General features: G+C 32.6%; 2 protein-coding genes across 2 annotated transcripts; both read right to left on the minus strand.

Moving 5' to 3' along the window:
• Positions 1–963: 963 nt before the first annotated feature.
• Positions 964–9,352, minus strand: LOC130630347 (uncharacterized). The gene is made up of 9 exons (XM_057443816.1): positions 7,911–9,352; positions 5,737–6,027; positions 4,013–4,333; positions 3,662–3,688; positions 3,457–3,587; positions 3,202–3,263; positions 2,737–2,906; positions 1,888–2,037; positions 964–1,803 (listed from the first exon to the last, which is right to left on the minus strand). Exons 1-9 carry the CDS (start codon positions 8,119–8,121, stop codon positions 1,532–1,534), a joined length of 1,635 nt encoding a protein of 544 aa, XP_057299799.1. The 5' UTR covers positions 8,122–9,352; the 3' UTR covers positions 964–1,531.
• Positions 9,353–11,596: 2,244 nt separating this feature from the next.
• Positions 11,597–21,340, minus strand: LOC130630348 (platelet endothelial cell adhesion molecule-like). Its single transcript, XM_057443817.1, has 5 exons — positions 21,150–21,340; positions 17,667–17,936; positions 14,707–14,976; positions 14,079–14,335; positions 11,597–11,917 (listed from the first exon to the last, which is right to left on the minus strand). The coding sequence occupies exons 1-4, from the start codon at positions 21,190–21,192 to the stop codon at positions 14,106–14,108; spliced, it is 813 nt and encodes a 270-aa protein (XP_057299800.1). The 5' UTR covers positions 21,193–21,340; the 3' UTR covers positions 11,597–11,917; positions 14,079–14,105.
• Positions 21,341–24,328: the final 2,988 nt, after the last annotated feature.

The raw sequence follows: 24,328 nt of genomic DNA on the forward strand, positions 1-24,328 counted from the left end.
CTGTACACGTTTAAAAAAAATTAAAAAAATTTTATAAGTAAGTTATCAGCACGTTTTTCGCGGCTTCGACATGCTGACGAAGTAATATGAAACGGGACGACGGCCATTTTGAAATCTGTTATGCGTTGAGTTGGTAGGTCTCATTTTGTTGACTTTTAAGTCTTCTAAAATCTTTTTATTTTTTGTAATATTTGGACATTGTGATTACCCTGGTTTAGTAATATAGGTCGAAACCTTTGTACTCTGTATAGAAGTCCTGTCTTTCTCTCTGTATGTTAGTGCAATGCTTTTTCATATTTGTACATATTCTTCAGAGGAAAAAAACTTCTACATTATAAATCTAGTGGATTTCCTCTTTTCAATAAAACTTAACCGGTACAGTTTTCATTGTGCTTGCACTTTGTAATTTTTTTTCTCTCTTTATATGTTTTTACATGTTGTAACTATAATGTCACTTTTTCTACCCACAAATAATCTTACACAAACAAATTTCAAAATTTTATCTACAAACGTAGATTTTGAGGAGTAAGCATCGGCTGAATAAGCCTTATTTATTGCTGGTGTTGACTTGCTTAAAGTCGGTCGACAAGTACAAGATTTGATAGTAAAAGAGATAAAAAATTATGTTACTATGGTGATTTTAGCACTATCGAAACGTCTTGTCTGACCGCACTGTTTAGTGTTTTCACAAATAAAAGTTGAGTATGTATTTTTGTGTATCAAGGGTTATGAATATCAACCTGCAGGAATGGTTAGATTTCTTCACCCTAATCAAACTTATAAAAGTCTTTGATATAAGCACGCAATTTAGTCACATAAAAAATTAAAATACATTACCATCTAAACACTAAAATACATTGAAAATACGACTTTAAATAATTTAAAATACAAAAAAAAAAGTTACTCAATTTTCCTGATGTCTATTTCTGACCAAATAAATTGTATATGGTGATAATAAATTCTAATCATTTAAGCAAATAGCAAAAGTATTTTTGACTAGCGTAGACATACTATAAACCTATAAGTCTTTGATTCTAACAGGTTTTATTGTTTTACACCATAAAAGTAATTAGAATAATGAACATTCAATCTAAAAACATTACAAATACAATGCGTATTTAATATGCGGACATCATAGGTATTAGCTATTAAAGAAATAATTCACTTTTGATTTATTAGAGTTCAACATCCTAAAAAAAATTTATTTGATTTTGTGGATCAGGATTTTGCCAAATCTGCAACATTTAATCCTTAAAATAAATTCCAAAAATAATAATACTTTTAATAAATGTGTTTGCTCTGAATGTGTGAACGGCCAGAGTGTATCAGTGCAACATAATATTTGAAAGAGAACGGTTAATATTTAACTTATTTATGTGGCACTGCCAATGGAAATATTTACAAACATTTACTAGTATGCAACAAAAAACAAATGTTAAATTCAACTTGTACAGTGCTAAGAAGGATGTTTACGCAAATAAATGTAGTGCAATAAATGCGTGCGAGTAAACAGCCATAATAATTAAAATGACTATGTTTTTGATAACGTAGTGTAGCATGATTCAGGCGTAGGTTTCAATTCTGTATAATTTGATTTCATTTCAATATCTTCTTGATTGCCTGCAGCCGCAGTGTCGTCGTATATGTCAGAATAAACTGGTTCATTTCCAACAGTTTCTTTTTCTTGGCATTTTTCTGTGATTTTCTTAGAGCGTTTACACACCACGTAACAAACAGCGACAATAAGAATCATGAAAGCCAGTCCTCCAGCAGTGCTACCAATGAGAACACCTTTAGACAACCCTACAAAATTAGTTCTTGAAATTTAATTGTAATTAAATATATTTATATATATATACTCTAAACTCTTTAATTTTTTTTACATACCTTTGCCATTTGTATTCTTCGAGCAAACTAAACCATTTCCTTCGAAGCCGTCTTTACATTTGCAGGCGTGTGAATACAATTTTAGTATGTTTTTGCAATCAGCATATTTGCTGCATTGTCTGAGCGTACTTTGTGAACATATGTCTGCTTCTATGACAACAAGAGAAGATTCTGGACAATTGAATTGCAATACACTAAAATCAAAATACTGTTGAAGCAAATTATTTATGTACATGATATCACATCCTCATTGTGACAGGCATATTTGATATTAAACTTAATAATTAAACAAGTATTGAAAACCTTCAGATTAGCTAAAACCAACTTTCTGCCCGTTCTAGGTATAAATATTAATTTATGATTATTTTCTGTTTTGCTTATTGATCAAATATAAAGAAAAAACTTGAGGATTCTAATAAGTTAGCTAAATTTCATTATTGAACAGATTTATAGCTCTCATTTAATGCTATTTGCCTAGTGAAAAAGTAATTTCCAGCTCATGCTCCTATGATAACAAAGTTACAAATTTCACAGCCCCAAGAAAAGTACCCTCATCTTGTCGTGGTTCCGTTTTAATTTATTTGAAGCGCTGCATTCTATGTGATTCTACTATGCAGCAGGCTAAAGAATCGTTGAAAGTCCCTTATACATTTAAAATTGATATTTTCCAAGCGGTTTTGGCTATAAACATCGCCGTCGGAACTATCTGCTGATTTGATTTCTTGCTATGAGAACTTTTTCAGGGAAGTGAAGTTCCCATTACCAATCTCCTACCTTTTTTGATAGATAATCCTAAATACACTCTCACATTAGTAAAGACACTTGAAGATTTTTAAGTTTTATTCATACCCTGAAATGTCGTTGAGTTGGGTATTATTTTAGCTTGAAATGTATTTTCAGGTAAAAACACATTTCCATTGAATCGAGCAACCATTTTTTCGAACGCATTCTTTACTTCATAAACTCCAATTAAAATGTTACTGTTATAGGAGAGTGTAAAACTCACTTTGCCAAAAGTTCTAAAAGTAAGAAATGTGAACATTAAGCAAAATTTAAGCTTTCTCGAAGTTTTTCAAGCACATTATTGAAAACAAAGAAAATATTCTTGTATTAAAAAGCTTTTTTCCGTTACTATGTTTTTAAAATAAAGCAACAAAAACCAATGTTTCACAATACAGATGATTGGTGATCTCAAGGATGTGAATACAAGATCTTAAATAGGCCAACCAAATAAAACTTTCCTTGTATTACATGCAATATACATGTGCATGAATGATAAATGTCACATGTGAGGACATGATTTTATCAACTTACACTGGCTGTGATATCACAATCGATGCATTGAAACCAAGCAATTCCAAAAACATGTCTTCGAGCTAATGAAAAAGAAAGAAAGTGATCAAACAAAACGCAAATAAATAAATTAAAATGAGAACCATTCTTTAAACTCAGCAATAAGCAGCTTTTAATAGATTTGAACAAATTTTATAAGCGCCAAAGAGTGGAACGTTAAAAAGAGTGGAACATTAAAACGTTTTTCTACTTTTAGAAACGAAAAATATAACTTACATTCTCTCTTAGCTCCTTCATAAATTTATTTAACAGCAGACTTTTGTTGATGTCATCTATTCTGATGATCACACCGTGAGTACGCGCCGTCAAGCCATAAATTTGCGTAACAATCAAAAAGGTTTGACCACCTAGAGAACACTCTTTAGTTATATCAATTATATCTTGTTTCACCGATAAAAATAATAACGGAAATAAACCTTACTGGTTATTTTATATTCATCTGATGTGTCTATAATGTGGAAGTAAAAGTTAAAAGTTTTTAAGATGCGGCTGATTTTTTTTAGTGATTTTTACCCAAAGTATTAAAATTACACACATTAGCTCATTATCTTGCTTAAGCATCTTTCTGGGTTAATTATAAAAAACACAGGATAGGCATTGTAAAAAAATTATAATTTGATAACAGGAAAAACAGATGTAGAAGATAATTATTTATTTTCTTAATTAATTTTTGTTTTTATTGGTTTATATTTTCCCAAATGCAAAAGCAATTTTATTTTGTGTTTGTGAAAACTAGAGCACAAAAAATGTAAGACCTTAAAAGTATTTTTACCTTCCACTATAACGTGTATTTCATCCATTATTTCCTGAACAACAGTATTTTCCCTTACTATAAAACGACACGTGTAGACTCCACCATCTGATACGTCTAAGTTTTTTATAGATATGCCATACATCTTCCCATCGACAAATACATCGTATCGATTGTCTTTCCAGTCTTTAAAAATAGCAATTGTTCCATTGTCACCATCTGCTATTTGTATCGCGTCTTTAGTGCAGTTTAGAATCACAATTGTATAGTAAGGAGCTATGGACCATTTTAATGTAACGGATTTTCCAGCAATGACAAAAATGTTTTGGTAATTTGTCTTGACTAAATACAAAAAGATGACAAAAACGCATCAGTGTTATTAAATGTTCTTTTGGTTACATAATTATTTATTACATCTATGCCGTTACAAAGGTGTTGCTAGGGGGATAAACAAGGAAAATATCAATCTAGCGCAATGACGTTATTCCTGACCCCAATGACGTCATTTCTGACCCAGATGACGTCATTGTATTGTTCTCTTTACTTCACACATCTTTAAATGCCATATTCTAAACATGTGCCAAGTTTAATGAAACAAACATAAATATTTCTGAAAAAAGTTCTTTTTTTATCTTTATCGTTACAATACGAAGCCTTCGTACGACGTTATTAATTGTTAAAAAATTAAAATTTATTTCATAATTGATCTTAATATTTTTTGCTCAACCATTACCATGTTTTTATTATTTTTGACAATTACTACCTGGTTCAATTATTTTTATGTTTTAAGAACAGTCGGTAATTTGGTATGATAGATGACTTAGGCGCTAAATAATTATATTTCCTGTGGAAAATCTCACTTAATCAAGGAAGTAAACAATTATGCAGATGCATTTAGATGGCTTTATTTAATATCCTAGAATCCAGAATATAAAAAGGTTCGTGGGTTTTTGACGAACAGTTAAGGAAATATTAGAATTATTTTTTTTTTTGATGTCATCAACCCGTATATTCTGACACAGATTGGTTGCCCAGCTTTGTTGATTTGAACCAAGTTTTGTTTCAGGTAGCCCCTACTTACCTTTGCAGGAGTTGTCGTCAATTATTTTTACCCTTGTTAAGTTATTACGCCTTAACCTTATAACTGCGATGTAGTGGCTTCAGTAATACAACAGGAAACGACACAAATGTTAGGAAATAGAAATTTCACATCGTTAGTAATAACTGATTAGCTCCGTTAAAAAATCTTTTTCAGCCAGCAGTTCTAACGTGGCGTTTCACGCACAAGTTTGTTTCCCATCACTTGAGGCTTTGTTTTTAAATGAGCGATCCATTTCCCTTAATGATTTTAATGTCGTAACATCAACTCCAAATAATTTTATTTTAGAAATTAAGTAGAGCTTGATGATTTACTGGAAGAAACCCGAACTTAGTAAAAACATCACATTATCTCCTTTAAATTAAATTTCTTATTATATTAAATCAATAACTTTCTTATAAAAACTAAAACATTTAAGAAATAAGGAATATACTTAATATGTGGTTGAACTATTACAGCATCCTTAATTACTAGTCGTTAGCCCGTGGAAAAATCCACGGGTTTGCCCGTCCTTTTTATACCGCATTGCGTGCTTCTCGCTATTGCGCAGCTAAGCTACCATTTTGCGTGAGCGGCAGACGGACGGACGGACGGAGAGACGTATACTGGCATTATGATATAGATAATCATCAGCGAAATAACTTACGTAATTCTCCCGGTATAAAATTTACAAATTCACTAAAATCTCCTTCTCCAATAACATTAACAGCTTTTGCTCTAACTTGACACATCATTTCTGGTTTTAGGTTTGCTATATTGTACTTTAAGTTCGTGATATTTATCAAGGCATTATCTCCCTTTCCTCTGTAGTGTATTCGGTAGTGTATTGTGTAGTACATTATTGGCTTATTTCCTGTGTAAGATGGTGGTGTCATCAAAATTTCAATCGAAGTTGAAGACTTTAAAACAATCTTCAAAGTTGGAGGGTCTGGTTTTTCTAAAACATGCGAAAGAGAAATAACTAAATAATATAGGTGATGGATAGAAGAAAATTGTCTACAATTGTTTTTCTATTCTAGCAGAGATTGGCGACTAAAACTTAAAAAGAGGTACCACATTTTGAACAAGCAGATGAAGCATTGCAATATTAATTGGCCTGTCTAATCTAACTTTCCTTGCATTTTCTTGTTGACTATTTTTATCACCTTATTTATTTTCGTTCCAACTAATTCTAAATATTGTCTGTAGTTCTTAGATGTATCTTTAAAATTTCCAGACAACGGTTTAACTCAATGAACTGTACACTTTCTTTGACAACATCTTATAAGGGATTATTTAATAAACTGATTGTAGCTTAGCCGATTTCTACTTGCCGAATTAAGAACGCGCGGAGCGTGTTAGAGTAAATACTTTCCCTGTTCCTGTCCCTATCGCGTTTTAATTTCTAGTTTAAAATTGAATATGCAGCATTAAAAAATTTTGAAATAAAGGTAAGATTAAATGTTGCAGAATGATATTATCTATGTTTTAATATCCGCCCTCTGTCTGTCTGTGAGCTAAAATGTAAAATATGGGGATTTTTTAATCGAAAACGCCATTAAAAATGCACATATAATCATAGTAATTTCATTACTTTGAGGTAACAGGCAGACAAGGATAGGCGAAATAGCGATAAAGGACATTTAGAAGCAATAAGGACCAATACAGCATCGTAAATCATCTTAGATATCATATTGAAGCCCAAATATAACTGAAAATGATAGAAAGATGTGACAAATATTTAACATCCATAATTTATTCCACATGAGCTTGCTTTTAAATCCCGTTCTTTTGGTAAAAGGTAACCTTGAACCTTCAACTAGCTATTTTCTTCCACATTCTGCATAGAAACATACCGAATTATTGCAAGTAGCTAAACCCATTCGAAGCAACAACAATGAATTTTAAATCTCTTATATTATTTAGGTAGGTATTATTTAGCTTCATCAGGCTATTTAGTATAGCATTTTTAACAAACACGCTCCCTTGTATTGTTTTGCTTCCTCGTTAAACAATTTTTCGATTTTATTTTTATGTATTATATTGTGCAGACTGATTCTTGTTTTTATTCGTTAGCAGGTTGTCTTTATTCAAGCAATAAAGGGAGTATCAATATCTTGTATATTGAGTGGTCTGGTTATCACACAATGTTAATAAGAATGTGCGAGAATGGAGGGAAGCAGCAATGACGAAGAAAATGGCCTTCGTAAGCGTAGCATGTTATCTCCGTCGGCTTGTTGAGGTCGCGAAGAACTTGGATTGGCTATTAGTGAAAATCGAGCCTCGTGATCAGTCAATTACGCGTTAGAGACAGACACAATACGGCTATGATTAAAGAGATGATATTATTATGCCTACGCATTTTACATTTTACATTATATATTTTTAGGGCTAAAAAGGAAATAGTTAATTGTCTTTCCAATTTTTATTTTTATTTATATTTCACAGACTGTATAGCAAACTGCAAAATTATCTTGACGCTACTTACTACTAAAAATCATATAAATAAAATCTAGGTATCACATGGTTCGTATCTGCGACAATATTACATGCTATTGCAACTTTTTGCATATTTCATCACAATTGTCAGTTAAGAGAAAAGGATTAACTACACCGGAATGCAGATAAAAAAAGCCTTTCAAGACAGAGTTTCTCTCCAAAGAATGAGAAGCCACTGGAGAACTTCTGTATTCTCACCTTTACAGGGATGATCGAAAAGCTAATGGATTTCGGCTGTACTGAAACAAACACCTATGAATGTGGAAACATGAGGATTGGTGAAATTCACCCATGCTTGGATCTGGTGCGGGCCCTTGAATTTTGTATTTAAAATTGACTTACCAGTTGCTGCAAAATGGAACGCCTTTTCTATTTCACCTGCTGTGTTATTGGCTTTACATGTATAATTACCAGTACTGTCTCTTGTTACAGGAATAATTGTATATGACACTGCTTTTCCCGGTTTGCCAGTAGAAATTGCAGCGACATTACTGCTGTTCTTCCAAGTTAAACTTGCTGGAGGGTTTCCATAATCATTTGTGTAGCAAGTCATGTTAAATGCTTCACCTACTTTCCCTTCGTCCGTACCAGATGGCACAAATATTAACCCAGATGCTTTATCTAAATAAAGAACGGCTTATCTTGATAACGTGATAAGTTATCTATAACTTAAAATTAATGTCTAAACAAATTAGCGAATATTTAAATAAGGAACAGTTTTCTTAACTTTATGAATTTGATAAAAACCTATGTTTGTGAATTATGCTCAAAACATAACTTAATATAATTTAACATAATTGTTCTTGTAAACACAAGTTAATTATCTTTCAATTGTGTATGACCAAATGTTTGTATCTTAATTTATCTTAGCTTCGCAGGAAAATTTTTCACGTGTCAACATAATAAGATATTGTGCATCACGCGCTTTTCAAAAAAATGTGAGGTTTAAAAAAAGTAAATTAGCTATTAATTTTCTTAATTGATGTGCATAAATGAAATGTTACATGCAATTTGTATTTTTTATGTATTCTTTCGATATTTTGACATACATATGTCTAACGGGATAATGGTGATACAGATGATAGTGATATTGATAGTGATGGTGATGATAAAGATAACAAGAAGCTTGAAGGCTTGAAGATTCTCTATGGCATAGACATCCAATTTTGTGCTGACAGATATGGCTATGATGAGAAGAAACCTTTTTATGCTTTATATATAAATGTCGTTTTCCAGGGCTTTTTTATTGATTTCCGATATGTCGGAAAGGCTTAACGCGAACTAAGTGTGGGAACTCAGCTAAATCTTTCACTAATGATATAAAAATGTCACTATATAGTAATTGTTTTTGTCGGAATAGCCCGAATGTCAGGCTGGCCAGGCTATTGGTGTAGGAACTCCACAGGTCCGACGCCAAGTACTGAATTTCTCGATTTCAACATTCATTAAAGGTCGAATCTTGGACGTTTGTAGTTGGTTTTTCAACTCCAAAGTCGTCCATAAGGGTTATTGCTTTTTTGATGTCAATTAAGTAGCGCCTATCCTGAAATATTGGATCTCGAGGCACCTTCCTTGCCCAGGGAATACATATATTCCACGTGTGTAGTTTTGAACCTCTTACAGTGATTCAAATTTCAAACGGACTGGCTTACCATAAACGGTTATTTGCTTCGACTGTTTCGGCTATGTAAATCGAACAAATCAATTTACGGATTACCCCGAAACTTATGCCACCAATAATGCACATCCATGTCCTTTATCTGAACTTCACGAACAATACGCATGCAAGTTAGAGGTCTCAGTTCCTTCTTTGATAATATAAGAATGTTTTCCTAAAACTTGTATCGTCAGAACATCATGAAGAGTTAATTGATTTTGAATTTCACACATACTTAAATACTGGTTATTGCTAACCGTCTAGATTTTTCAAGCAGGCAAAACGGGTTTTTAGGCATTCTGATAGGCTAAGCGCTCTTGACGACGGGCAGATAGGAGCGGCATTGCTAGTCTTCAAGAAAAATTGTAGCTTAATATGTAAACAAGCATAAAAAAGAGTTTCAAGAAGAATTGAAAATGATTATCTAGCTCCTACAATACATTTATCGATAAAAACATTTTAAAGGAAAGAAAGAACAACAATGTTCAGTTTTACTGTTAATTTAGCGTCAATACATTTGCCTGGAAAAACTTCTTCATCATGGCTAGTAAGCTTATTACCTACCTAGCTAGGTACATTGTCCACAAAAAACGATGATGAGATACCCAGTTTTATCAATAATACCAAATACAGGACGACGAATTTATAACAAATTCCTCCCCTTCATTTTCAGACTCGTTCCATCAGCTTTTAGTTACTCAATTAATATAAAATTCTCGAACCCCTTGTCATTTTTGCCTAGCTAGTCGAAAATTTTACTTCAATATTCGCTGTAACTAAACTTCACTTGCTCATTTAACTTTACACATTCTTATGTAAGTGTCGAACATTGTAATGTTTCGTTTACGAGGATTTATTCTATAAAAAGTGCGTCGAAAAGAGGTTTGAGGATTTAGTCCGGATAAGTTTCGGTGGTCAAGGGTCTAGCCTGCCACTATCTATCTCCCCGGGTGATTTTAAACATTCCGCCTTCACCGGCGGAAATCAACAAGATGCCTTTTGTCTTAATTATCTGTGCAACAAAATACTATCCTTGGTTCGCACATAGTAGAAGTTTCTATTAGTTCTACTCTGCATCTAATTAATTAATTTTTTTAATGACTGCAAAAAATATTATGTCGCCTTACCCTCTGGTCGATTTTCCTATTAAAAATTGTCAACCTCGCACCCAGTACGGTTTCTTCCTTACCTGATAATATTTCCTCGCATTTTTTTCTCGCCATCCTTATTTCAAAGCGAGCCAATTTTTTCGCAGATTAGGGTTGAAAAATCGGGGCGGATGTTGTTGTTCACAACCCACCTATGCTTTCATGAAATACACGTCTTATGGAGAATAAACATTTCCACAACTTAGAACAATAAATACAAGACATAAGTTAAGCCCAAGTGAATCGTGCGGAAACGTAGCGGGTATATAGGTAAGGTAGTCTACGTCTGATACAAGAATTTTCTTAGGTAAGTTAAAATGTTCACATAAACGTTATTGAGGCGCTGAAATTACCATAGAGTATAGGTAATTTTTTTTGTTGTTTTGTAGTAAATGGTGCCGGTCCTTTTCTTGTGATTATATTTAAGGCCAACGTACCCTCAATAATTATGGTTTGTCTTGTTGTCAATCAAGACGAAGGTCCTTAATAAAGACCACGTCTAAAGTTAAGTTAGAACTTGCTGCATGCTTCCAACTTTTTGAGTATTTTAAGCTCCCCGAAGCCTCCAGTTTTGACATTCACCATGATCTTCCTAAATAATAAACTAACCCTGCTTCTGAGAGCTCATTTCAAAAATATTCTAAGTAGAAGTTTAAATATGCTGAAGTACGGTATGCTTTGAATGAAGAAATAAAATGGTCTGAAGAATAACTTGTGAATTTATTTTTTTAAATCTTAATATGAATTTTATAACAGAACTTTTGTATTAACAAGGAAAAAAGCTAAAAAACAGCTTTATTTTTTCCAAGAACACGAAAAAGTTTACCGGGTAGCTATTAACATATTTAACCCTCTGTTGACGTAGGTGAATGTTTTTCAATGCCGAGTTGCAATAAACAGGGTAACTTATACTCCCAAAGATTGCAGTAAATGGGTGCATGATTGACAAAGTGTAGTTCAATATAATACCTCTTTGCCGAAATAAGTTTAACTAAATTAATGCCACTTTTAGCCTCTATTTCTACATTCTTCGTCCTTTTTTAGCCTGCCCTTATTTTCGCCTGCTTTCATTTTCGCCTGCCCTAACTTCGCAACCCAGAAAAAATTAAAGCAAGAAGGACTAGTGTTATAAGTGCTGATATATATACTCTATATAAGTTTTACTTCCATCATAAAGTTATTAAGTCGAACAGAGGAAGAACTGGTACTCCTCGTTCAAGATTATTGTGATTTAGTCGGACTACACGATAATAAATAAACAAGGAGATAGTACTCACAATAAATATCCCTAACTGATACATTTGCAGAAGCTTTGTCACTTTGCGTAAAAGCTTGTGACACAGCAGTGCAACTATAATTTGTTCCAACGATAGAACGATTTACATTCTCCACAACAATCATACTAGATATCTGTCCATAAATGAGAACATCATTTCTTTTCCAAATAAAATACCAAGCTATTTCTTCACCCTCCACGTTACATGTGATACTCATATTATTTCCTTCAATTGTTGGTGTGATCACAATATTGACCTTCAATGTAACTACATAAACATTTAGACAAAAAAATTAATTGATGTCTAGTTACAGGTGCATGTGTTTCAGTCCCTTATATGATATCATCTCCTGCTCAGGGCAACTGTTTTAAGTTGTCAGAAAAGAAAGTAGTTGTACTAGTGGCAGTAGTGGTAGTATTGTTCATCGTTGATATTAAAGAACTGTTATAGCTAGGTAACTAATACTTTTTTTCTAACTTCGCTCCGTTTTAAAAATTGATAATATCACAGCCCTTTTTCAGACCAAACATGTAACAATGAAATCATGTAACAATGAAAAATAACAGAAAAAAACAGCTAAATGACGAGGTCTTGTCCTCAACTTCGGTTCCAGGGGCTTTCGCCTTTTTGACATTGAGGTCCGCGGCAAAAAAAACATGGTACAAACTTGCAAATTCTGTAGTGCGATTGGCTTACATCCAACATAATTTAATTGCGCGCATAATGTATGAAACGATTTACTATAAAGATGGCGGATTTTGTTACAAAAACATAAGATAAGAGGATTCCACAGACTATGAAAAATGTTGAAAAATATTGAGTAAAGAAACGGTGAGCTAAATACTTTTATAAAAGATGCTATTTTGGCAGATTTTTATTATTGACATATTGAATGATAATAAAGGTCGTTTTTTAAGCTTTGTAAAAAACATGACTTTAGCGATTTAACTGGCTGAGAAACCACATATGGCTAGCTAGCTAGTTATCTCGCTAACATGTACATAGGTAGACTTAAAAAGCCATTACTTAATAAAAATGAATCTTATTTTTTATTGATTATTCTACTGAAAAAAACGAATGCTTTTTTAAAAGTGTAGTTTTAGTCAAATCAGCTAAATGAATCTTCCAATTTTAAACAGCTGATGTGACTACTTAACAAGTTTAAGGTTTTGTTGGTGTGTCTTGTATAGCTAGCAAGCAGACACATCACACTGATGCAAAAGTTGGCCACACCAGTCACATGTAAGCTAGGTAGAAAAATGTCATGTTTCGAAACAAAATTTGTGTAAAACATCACAAAAAGAATTTGCAGCCGAAAACGTACAAACTAAAGAAATTTTATGTTATTTTGGTGTATGATGTACATCTTGAATTTGGGTCGAGCTTTAAATTGGTAAGGCCTTTCTTAGTTACAAATTTTTTAGCTTGTTGATGTAGCATCTAGCACTTTTATTTTATCAACATAGTCCGGGAAATGTGAACAAAACCTTGACCTATCAGGCCATCAGTAGAGAATTTTTTATGCTAAAGCACATTATATTGCTGTTTAAACGCAGCATATATTGCTTCTGGGAAAACTTCAACCATAGTTCAACATATATCCCAACAAAATCAGCTTTATCTAATCACATGTTACCACACTTTGTTGACCAATAACGCTTCTTAAAAACTTTAATCACTATAAAGTATAGTTTCAGGGTGAACAAATAAATATATTTTAAATTTGGCTTTAAAAAAAAATTCTAAAGTCATTGAAAAACATAAATAAGCAAAACACATAGCCTCCCGCCATGTGTGAAGAATGAGGGCTCACTCAAGTTGCTTTTACTTGCTGCAGAAACTGTAACAGCCAGAAAAAGGGACTTGTTTAGCCGTCAAGTAAGCGCTACCGGGCTTAAAGCAGGCAACAAACCTTGAGCACAAGGATGGTCTTCTCCTCTAATAAACATTGCATCAACACCAACAACATCAGCATTCTGTGCAACAAGAAATTAAGGGTGAATTGTATCAAGTGAAATGCATATCCATCATGATTCGAATACATTATAAATCCGGTGTCTGGGTGTCAATTCACCTTTCTCTTTTTTTCAATATTTTGCGTTGAAAGTACCTATTACATCAGCCTGATGTTGCTTGAAATTGTGTTTCTTAACAAAAAACGACGGGTACACTTGTCTAATTTAGCTTTTGTTTATATATACACCGAAAATGCAGGGAAGTTACGTTGCACATTGCCGACAGCTTTTTACTGGATGTTGACACACGATAAACCTGCACTACGTTACTGAATGTTGCCTTACTCTGATTTTTACAAACGTATTTGCAACTTGTTTGCATGTATGCGGATAACATTTAGTGGATATTTATTTAGCCTTATGTGATGAATAAATAAACATAGAGCATGATACATACAAATAGCCTTACATACCTGTAATATAAATAAATTGCGACCTCTTTACAAAATTTTTTTTTGTGCTTCACACCAATACAAACTTGTGTTTGTGGTTCGTGCGGTGTTGTTGTATGTATGCGATGACTGAAACGTTGAAAAAAATAAAAAACTGCGAAATCTGTATTTGATAATTCCGGATGATAAGGATGTAGTGACATTGCATGTCAATACCATTGATTCACCAGAAGTCAAACTGTTTGATGAGACATGTAAGGTTGGTGTTTGAAACAATTCTAAAAAGAGACAAATATGTAAAATAAATATTATTTCTCACGGCTACCATTTTCGGCTTACTTACAGGTATAGTAATCAGGATTCCAATTGGTAACCGAAGCTCTTCTTTAGTTCTTTTTTAAATATTGTTACACTTGTTAAATTTTTTTTTATTCGTATAGACTTAAACGAAAGTAAGTGCTTTCATTTACCACAATCCTAGTAGTAGAGTACGTAGAAAAATTGAAATTTTTACAGATAATATCAGATAATATCATGGTACAAATTCAGTAACGTTAAAGGAATGCCTGGTATATGTTATAGCCTATATGCGCAGAGAAATATAATATTCTGTTGTGACCTTACATAATAATTTAAAAGTAAAATTTACCTGTCACTGTCAGTAATATATATTCACTTGTAACTGGAGGAAGTGAAGTTGTTCTTGATGATACATTGCATACCCATAATCCAGAATAAGTTGCCCGTATATGTATAATATTGTGGACAGGTAAAATGCTTCTAGTGAAAATACTTCTATTTTGTTCCATCGTATAAACCAAAGAATTTAAATTTGAATTAACAGAACAATTAAAAGTAATACTGTCACCTTCATTAACATTGACTGATGGTGTAATGACTAGTGTTGCATTTTCCAAATCTAAAAAGAAGGCATGGTTAGTTACCTTGTTATCTTTGGCTATACTGTATTGAAAAGAGGGCTAACGATTGGTAACAAGTTTGAATTGTTCATTATGGAATATCAACTGTGTTGTTTCTGCCCGGTAATTTACTATCGCCTGTGATTTATTTTGGCGGTGATGAGGCTGACACAGATGTAAAAACACAAAACAAAATTATTGTTTCTACAATCTTGGACAAAAATATTGTGACAAAGAAAGTTTTTTCCTCGTTTTTCAAATACGGACAAAAGTGTGAAACAGTCAATACGCTGCAACCGGCAGGCTGTAAACTCGCTGCTTTTGCATACACGTAGGTCAAGCAGACGGCGTTGTAAAGCTGCTAGTCACATTCTCTAGCACGCACGCACATTGAAATAAGCTACATCGTGACTCACGAAGGCTTCAAAATTCGTTAGAAAATTGACCATGTTGACATCAACAAAAACTAGCACATTTTAAGAGTTTGGAAAAATAGCCTATCATCCTTTGACAAGTTCAAAATCTAATATAGATATATCTTACAAAATAACTTGTGCTGGTGAATTTCGTAATTAATTGTCTTGTCTCAACATATTTTGACGAAGGTTGTAGAAAAGTTGCATTTTAAAGGCATTTAAAGCTATTATGAAATTGATTGACGCAAAACGTCGAAAAAAAAATTTTGAAACATAAATATTAACTCCGTGAATCTATTCCAACATATCAAAAGTTTCTAAACATATTATTAAAGCATGGTAATTGACAGGGTTTACTTGAATATTGAGGGTAGAACTACAAAACTTGTTTTTTATGGTCTCATGGACGATGATCAGTTACAGGTGTCAGCTATCTCAAACTTGTCGATATTTAGTTACTTGGATATTGGTATTTGGACCTTCATGAAACACAAGCGCATTGGAAGCAATTAAAATATTCTTTCTGCGTGGACTTTTAAGTTCCCAGGTGTTTTCCTTGTGTTGTTTTTAAACGGTGACCAGTTAAAATTAACAGAAGTATACGTTTTGACATTTTACTTGATAAAGCATCAATCGCTATCTCTCATTGCACTTTTTCATAAAATCGGTGTCACAGGCCTTGGTGATAAGCCTCTTTTGTAAAAAAAATTACACTTTTGACTTGTTCATTGCATGGAAACGAAGTTAGTTTAGATAAAGTTCGGGACGCCAACCTTAATTACCAACAAATGTTGGCTTTATATTTTATAACAGCCATTTGGAAGAATCGTAGTGAATAAAAGATTATACAAGGTAATAGTAGTGGTAGTGTGCGGAAAATAATGAATATTTACTGATATTAAATGTGTATTTATAGCAACTTTAATGTTGGCTAGCTGGTTATAGTCAACAAACATCTTGTTTCTTACTCGACTTCAAAAGTTTACATGCTATACTGTAGGATCTAATATGTTTACAAATTGTTTGTTCGTATGGTATCTGTTCCGGCATGATCAAATTTTTTCAGAAGGTGAAGACACCACTAAATATGCTGCTGTTCTTATCACAGGTCACACATTTACAGAAATAACAATACTTAGTAGATGTAGTGTAGCTCTCTTCTCCATGAAAATAGATTCAAGTTTCTTAAAAAAGTTATATCCTTTTTGGAATTAGATTAGCCTGGGCTATCCTCAGAAAAATAAAACAACAGTAATTTATTAGTTGCAAAGCCATCAATATATATTTAGCTATATATAATATTAATACAATAATATAATATTATATAACTTCCTTAGCTTCCTTAGCCCATCAGGTTAAGTTATTGTGTTAAATCGATCGAGTATCAAACCTATATTAGGGAGTGCTGCCCAGCTTAACTAGTCAAATATGTTATTGCATTGAAACGACGTGTGGCTTGAAACAAATCATGACTGATTTATTTATCTCAAATTTTCTTAGCTTTTAAAGAAATCATTTTCCCCCTAGAATGCCTATTTACTACTATTTCATTAAAATACACAGTTTTCTCTAAATTATTAGCTATTGGGCTGTTTAAATTCGAAAACTCAAGTGCAATACAAATTTTCTTCATGGTAATTCCATCAGATTGTCTAACAAGATCACTCTGTAGAAAAGTTATTTTTACATGCAGTTTTTCGAACTTTGCAGGCTTCTTGAGTAAAAAAAAGATTTTTGACTTAAAAATTTGGAGTGCTTTAAAGTCAATGCAAATGAGTTAATATAAATTTTTGTGTAAGCTGTACTGTAAGATTATGTCCAACTTCTAAAAAATGTGTGATTACTTTTAGCAAAATGTTGTGATCAAGGCTGTGCTGGTGTTAAGGTGTATTTTTGCTAGATCAGAAACAGTACTAATTTTTGCTGACCTCGGCAGGCACCAATCCTATGATTTTCTGAATTTCTTGTCGGGAACAAATTGTTTCATAATGCGGACATTGTGGAAAGTGAAGTTTTCGCATTTTTGATTTTGGTAACTTGGCTTGCACCCTTGCAAAAGTAAAATTGCGCAGCCGTCGTATTCATAGTATCGGTTAAGTGATGCTAATAGGCCATTTTGCGAATTAGCCAAAAAACGGTCCTTCCCACAAATATTATGTCCAGGGATGTACTTATATGTACAGATATAATTCCCACTAATATCCTAATAAACATAATGCTATGTGATAGTGTTTCCTTAATACTATTAGAATGTTTTTAAACGTTTGACTTACAATTGACAGTTATGTTGTATTGATTTGATGACATCTGCTTGAAACCAGTTCTATTTTCTGCAGTGCAGAAATATATACCCGCATGATCTTTTGTAATATTAGTGATATGCAATAATTGAAAGGATTCCAAGATGATTCTGCCATCTTTTAACCATTCAAATGTGACATTTCGAACATCTGTGTCGATGCTACAGTTAAGTTGCAGTTCTGATCCTGTATCTATCGTTGTGGAGCCCTTCAAAATTTCGACCGTAGGTTTTGGTATTGTTCCTAAATTAGAATGTACGCACAAATTATACACTTGTATAGCTAGCACTCACGGGACCCCCTTTTATGCCGTGGGTGGGAGTAGTAGTATTGCTAAAAATAGAACTAATAATTATTACATTGAACAAAACTAAATCTCTTTTCCAGGTTTTCTTATTACTACTTTGATTTCTCTTAATATATACAAGGGTTTTTATTAATTTAAGCAATTTACTGATGGTTTGGTTTGTTTGAAATAGTTCAAATAACTCACGTCCTATGGGCCTAAATGCGTTTGAGCTTTTTTTGTTAAGTGGTGTATTGTCAAATTATCATATACTTTGAGTTTTTCTTGCAGCTTGATCCGTTAATCTGCACGAAATATATGCTGTATTTTGTTTTTACACTGAGAAACGAGTGCAATTTTTACTTATACAATATGCAAAAAGCTTATATCCTTCCTTTGATTGGCTGATTTAGCGTGTCAAAAGCTTATATTTTCCCCTGATTGGTTAAAAATTCGTCAGGAAAAATTATGTTCTTAAAAACGAAAACTGTCGGTGAATTTATTTTAACAAATATACATAAATTATGATTCGAAAACTTTCTTTGTTTCAACAGTCATTAAATAGTAATTAATCATAGAGCACGCGCTCTCCACCGTTGATGAAAAACAATGGGATTATATCAGTCTACTTCAAAGAATTATATAATAGCGCGATGATGGAGTTCTGTGTTTTCTTCTTTCGGTGTTAAGGCTAAAGTACACGGTAAGTTTAAACGGACCGTTTAGTTGTAAGAAAAAAACTTATAACTTCAGTTGCAGGTACTACACCTGTCGACACGTTAAGTTAAAATGTATAAGTTTTTCTAAAAAATTTTTTTTTACAATAAATAACAAATAAAAAACACGTTCATCTTTCATTGCGGTTATTGCTATAGCAGCAGAAGGGGTAATCGTAGGAAAAAAAAACGGACTACTGGTTAGAAACCGAAAATATATGCTCAAATCTTTAGTTTAACAATAGCTGATTAATTATTCTGTTAATTTCAATAGAAAAAACTTAGCAAAAGTTGAACATGTCCAACTTTTAAAAAAACTTATAAAACCGAGAAAAGTTGTACATCTTTGCTGTTTACACGCTGTTTTTTTTACATTTAAACGGTCCGTTTAAACTTACCGTGTATTTTAGCCTTAATGTTTACTGAACTTACTATTTTACGTGGTTCTTATTAATTGTTGTGCACAAGTTTTTTTCACAGCAGCTAATATAAACCGATTCACTACAACAGATGAAGAAGAAATAATGTCACTACTAAATAAATCGAAAAGTGAAAATACTAATAAAGCAACTAATTATTGGTTACGTGCCTACCAATCATGAGCAAAATTCAGAAGTTTTAACGAAGATATTAGTTTGTACCCACCGGACGAGTTGTACAATGTTTTACAGAGATTTTACGCTGAGGCAAAAAAGCAAGACGGGAAAGATTATGAGCTAACATCACTGGCTAATTTGCAAGCAGCTATTGAAAGAAAATTGAAAGAAAACAATTATAAAGTTTCAACTTTGACACATGAGCTTTTAATGGATCAAGGGATGTATTGGAGGAGAAAGCGAGGTTACTACAAGAAAGAGGCATGGGTAAGAAGCCACATAACGCAGCTAGTTTGACTAGTGCCAAGGAAGAAGTACTCTGGTCTTGTGGACAATTATCCCAATCAGTTGTAAACTCACTCTGGTTTTTATTTTGGTTTGCGTGGCCGTCAAGAACACCACACCATGCGAATCGAAGGTTTTACATTTAAAATAGACAACGATGGCAATGAATATGTTACTTACGCTGAAGGAGTAACCAAAACTAGACAATCTAGCCTGCAGGAGAAAAATAGATTAACAATTCCCAAAAATATTTGCGACGAAAAGACAGAGATGCCTAGTGGGTATTTTCAAGTTTTATCTTTCAAAACGACCCGCTGAACACAAGAAGTGTGGACCATTTTACCTGGCTATCATACACAATCCATCCAACAAAAATGTTTGGTTTAAAAAATCTGTTATTGATGTAAATTCTATAAACAACATTATGAAAAACATAAAAATAAATTTTCGTTAGATAACGTGGATAAGAATTAACAAATCATTCTGCACGGAAAACTGTTGAAAAGAAATTGAAAAGTAGCACAGCACCAAGGAGCGAGATAATTGGAATTACCGATCATCGTAGTGAGGCTGGCTTGGATGACTATGACTCTGCCGACGAATTCCAACAACGTGAAATATCATTCCCTATTGATCGCTCACATGGTAAAGCTATCCAAAAAAGTCAACCAAGCAAATCTCTTTTAACCTCTGCTCAAATAGCGAAGAAGTAATTTTAAACCAAATTTTAAACTTATGCACATTCATGAACATAGATTTTTGTATAATATTCTTGTAGTTTTTAAAACTTTGAGTTTCAATTCTCTACTTTTGTGAAAAACAGTTTGAAGTTTTAAGATTAATTTTTTTTGATGACATATGGATTTGATAATGTGAGTTTAAACTAATCAAGTTTTACCCAGGTTTTGTGTTCTTGACAGAACATCTCATCTATCAATCCTTGATAAAAGAAAAGTTTGAGTAATGAAACTATTTCTGTTTGTTGTTATTTTGCTTCACAATGATAATTTATTCTTTTGAAAATTCAAGCGTGACATGAACATAATTTGTTATAATGATCTAAATCGCACGTGACTTCATAAATTCAAATAATTTATAAGTTTATGAATATAAGTGATTTGCAGTGATTTTATTGGCCCCCATAACAATGCTTGTCAATATTGTGAACACAATAAAGCAGCGTGCAACCGACTATGTGAAATTAACATGATATAAGACCGAGTATATGATAAACAAGTTATCGCACATGCCCTCAAAAATATCGGCTGATACTTTTTTTTAAATTCTCGAATATTTTACTAGCCTAAAGGCTCGTGAAATAAGGAACAAGAACATAAACACACTCAAAAAATATTGCCGATATTTTTCTCGGCAGTGTTCGATAACTAGTACTTATTCATGCATCTGCTTCAAAAGGTGTTGGTAAACTAAGGACAAATTGATAGGATAAAAGTTAACCAACCATCCCACCTTGTTCGATATGTTTTGAATAACAGTTTAAGTATAAAACTCTTCTTAAAAATACACTCTTAAAAAAACACACACACAATCCTGACAATCACAATCAACAAACCTTGTACAGGGTACGCCAGCACAAAAAATAAAATCCAATTCATCTTACTTGTTGATAAATCTCATTTAACGGATAGCAATGCCTATAAGCAAACGATATTTTTAAAACTGATATTGATGCAGTGTTTAAAATTTATTGCTAATTTAAGTAGTGTTTCCGGCCAGCTAACACGTAACAATAAAGTCGAAAGAGGCCCCATTTTGTCACTAAACATTACATACACGTTAGAAATGTGTTTTACTAACAAAACTTTTAAAACGTATAGTTAAGAAAGCTTATAATTTTATAAAAATTATGTCACTGCTACAGAATAACACAAAAATAATTTGTTTTTATTCTGACCCAGTCCCTGTTGTTGTGAAGTGAGTAGTAAGAAACAATAAAGCGCGAAGTAGCCGGTATTTTTGTCGACAAACACTACCTAGACCCTAAAAATGCAATTTAACTTTTATTTAACAACAAAACTTCCAAAGTGAATAGTTAAGACAGCTAATAGTTTTGTCACTGATACTACTGCTTGTTAACTAGCATACATCCCAGTCACACGAATATCAACTATATCAGAAATATTATTAGAGCGAAAGAACTGAAAGCTAAATTAAAAGTTATATCTCTTAAATGCATATTTAATGTTGTTATTATGTACTTTAAACAGATCCTTTTTTTAATTTTTAAAAGAAAAATACCAGATTATATTTTAAAGTTGTAATTTAGTTTAATGCCGGCTTTATATGTATAGAATATTAAAAAAGCATAGCTTCAATGCATTTGTATATAAACAAGTTATTATCATTTTTTTATCACATGTCTCACAAAAGTTGTTTTATATTTCTTTACCAAAAAACCTCAATCTTTTTGCTGGGACAGTCCCCAATTGTTAAAGTCGGAAAAACAAAACTGGGAAAAGAGTAAATGTAAAAAGAATGTTGATCATTTTTGTTGGAAAGAGTTTCATTGCCAATATACGATTATATTTAACAAAAGTGTAATTAAGTGAAATGTATAAAGTATGTCCAGTCGATTTAGGAAAGGTATAAATGTTGGATCTGTAGACAGGTGTAGAACACTTTTTGTGACAATTAAAATTTTTTTAACCCCGCGATAACGATCAGTTGTTACGTCAAAATTCGAAGGTCAAGTCCAGAGAGCACTTTAAAAAATTAACCTTGTCTCACAGAAAACGAATACAAGAAAGTTGTATCTACAAGGTTCCAGCCCTGCTCAGTTTTATGGTATCGCCAAGGTTCAGAAGATACCACCTAAATCTACAGTGACTGAGGATTTACCATTACGACCCACCCTATCAAATATTGGATCTGCTACTTATAACACATTAAAGTACCTTGCAAAATTGTTAACACAACTAACAAAGTCAAAATATACTCCTGAAAGCTCTTCAGAATTTATATCATCATTGAATAGAGAATATATACCTTATAATTACCAACTAGTATCTTTTGACGTCACTAGTTTATCCACCAACGTCCCTTTGGAACAAACGATAGACATAATATTGAAAAAGATAAATATCGTAAAATCAAGCGAGAGAAATTGAAACCTCCATTCACCTGATGTACAACACATACAGATTTCAATTACAGTTTCAACAACCAACTGTATATTCAGGTTGATGGTGTAGCAATGGGTCCGCCTCTAGGATCAGTTCTTGCAAATATCTTTATGGTTGAATTAAAGAGTGAAATAGTTCCAAAATTAAAAAAATTAGTAAAAATCTGGAAGCGATATATACACTTAATTGTGACCATTCAAGTATCCAGTTCAAATATGAATTGTTATGAGATAACAAGACAGCAAGCGTTTCCCCATACAAAGGTGATTGTGGTAAGTGCTTAGTTAAGCGTCTAAATAGTACTTTCAAACAGTTTCTACTTGCCAATATCAAGCCACGCATTGCTTATCAATGTCAAAAGTTATCTTTGGTATTTTCTGTGAAAGATAGAACCAAAGATAAATACAAACATGGTGTTGTGTACAAGTATACCTGTTCGCTGGAATCGTGTGATGCTACATATATTGGAAAAACAGCAAGGAGGCTAAATGTAAGAATGATAGATCCCCAAAAGCGCGATAAAAACTCTCACATCCTAACACATTCAGTCACTGAGAATCACCCACCTGCTGAACAAAACAACTAATGTTCACCAATTTAAAAAGGGAAAAATAGCCGAGACCATGTATATTGGTGATAGCAGCTGTTTTTAATTATATATTATTTATACTCAACAAGGGGAGGAGCGTATTTGTGCTCCGAGCGGTCTACGTTACGCTTACCGACGGTATATACAGAAACTGTACAAAAATAATACAGAAACTGTACAAATATATAAATACAAATTATTTAATGTGTGAGTTGAGAAATTGATATGCAGAAAAATCATACTTGCAAATGGAGGATTTCATAGTGCAAAAAATTAACCTTGTATGCACCTATCCTAGTAGGCAGGTTGCAATGATAACTCACAAAAGGCAAGTTTAAGGTGAGCTTTTATTTTTTAACGCAAAGATAAGTTCTACATTTGCACATATCTTTCTGTGCTAACTTAACTATGAAAACAATTTATTTCGTACAAAAACTTAACGTTGGCAACATAAGAGGAAAAAAGTGCAATACTGGCAGAGTATGCGTCAAGGTTTTCTTTTTGTACCAACAACAATATTTTTTCCTACTTTTACAAAAATATTCCAGAACGCAGAATTAATAAAACGTTTTTGATTTTCGTGCATAATTCAACCCTATACTAACATAAAACGTTAAAAAAAAAAAAAAATTTGAGATCATTCCAGGTTTAACAAGGCTTTGTAGATATTGATGTTAATATCAACGTCCCAAACGTACAAGGCAGAAAACCGTTGTGGAATCTTGTCAAAAATAACTTACAAATACTCATAAATGGTATGTGTAATCTTTTTAAGAATTTTAGAAGAAATTAAAAAAATAATATTAAGTCCCGTCTAAATTATTAACACCACAGGTGAACAATTTTAAATAGGTACGTTTCTGTAGGTACAAAAAGACATAAAAATAAAAGATTTTGTATAATGTTAAAAAACAAAACTCAAAATCCTATTTTAGCGAAAAAAGAAGGGTAATAGCCAAATAAATATCGCAATATAATTTCATTGAATTGAGTTTTCTTCTACTTTGTTTAATAACGCAG

The sequence above is a fragment of the Hydractinia symbiolongicarpus genome, chromosome 2, assembly GCF_029227915.1.
Source record: "Hydractinia symbiolongicarpus strain clone_291-10 chromosome 2, HSymV2.1, whole genome shotgun sequence".
Lineage (NCBI taxonomy): Eukaryota > Metazoa > Cnidaria > Hydrozoa > Anthoathecata > Hydractiniidae > Hydractinia > Hydractinia symbiolongicarpus.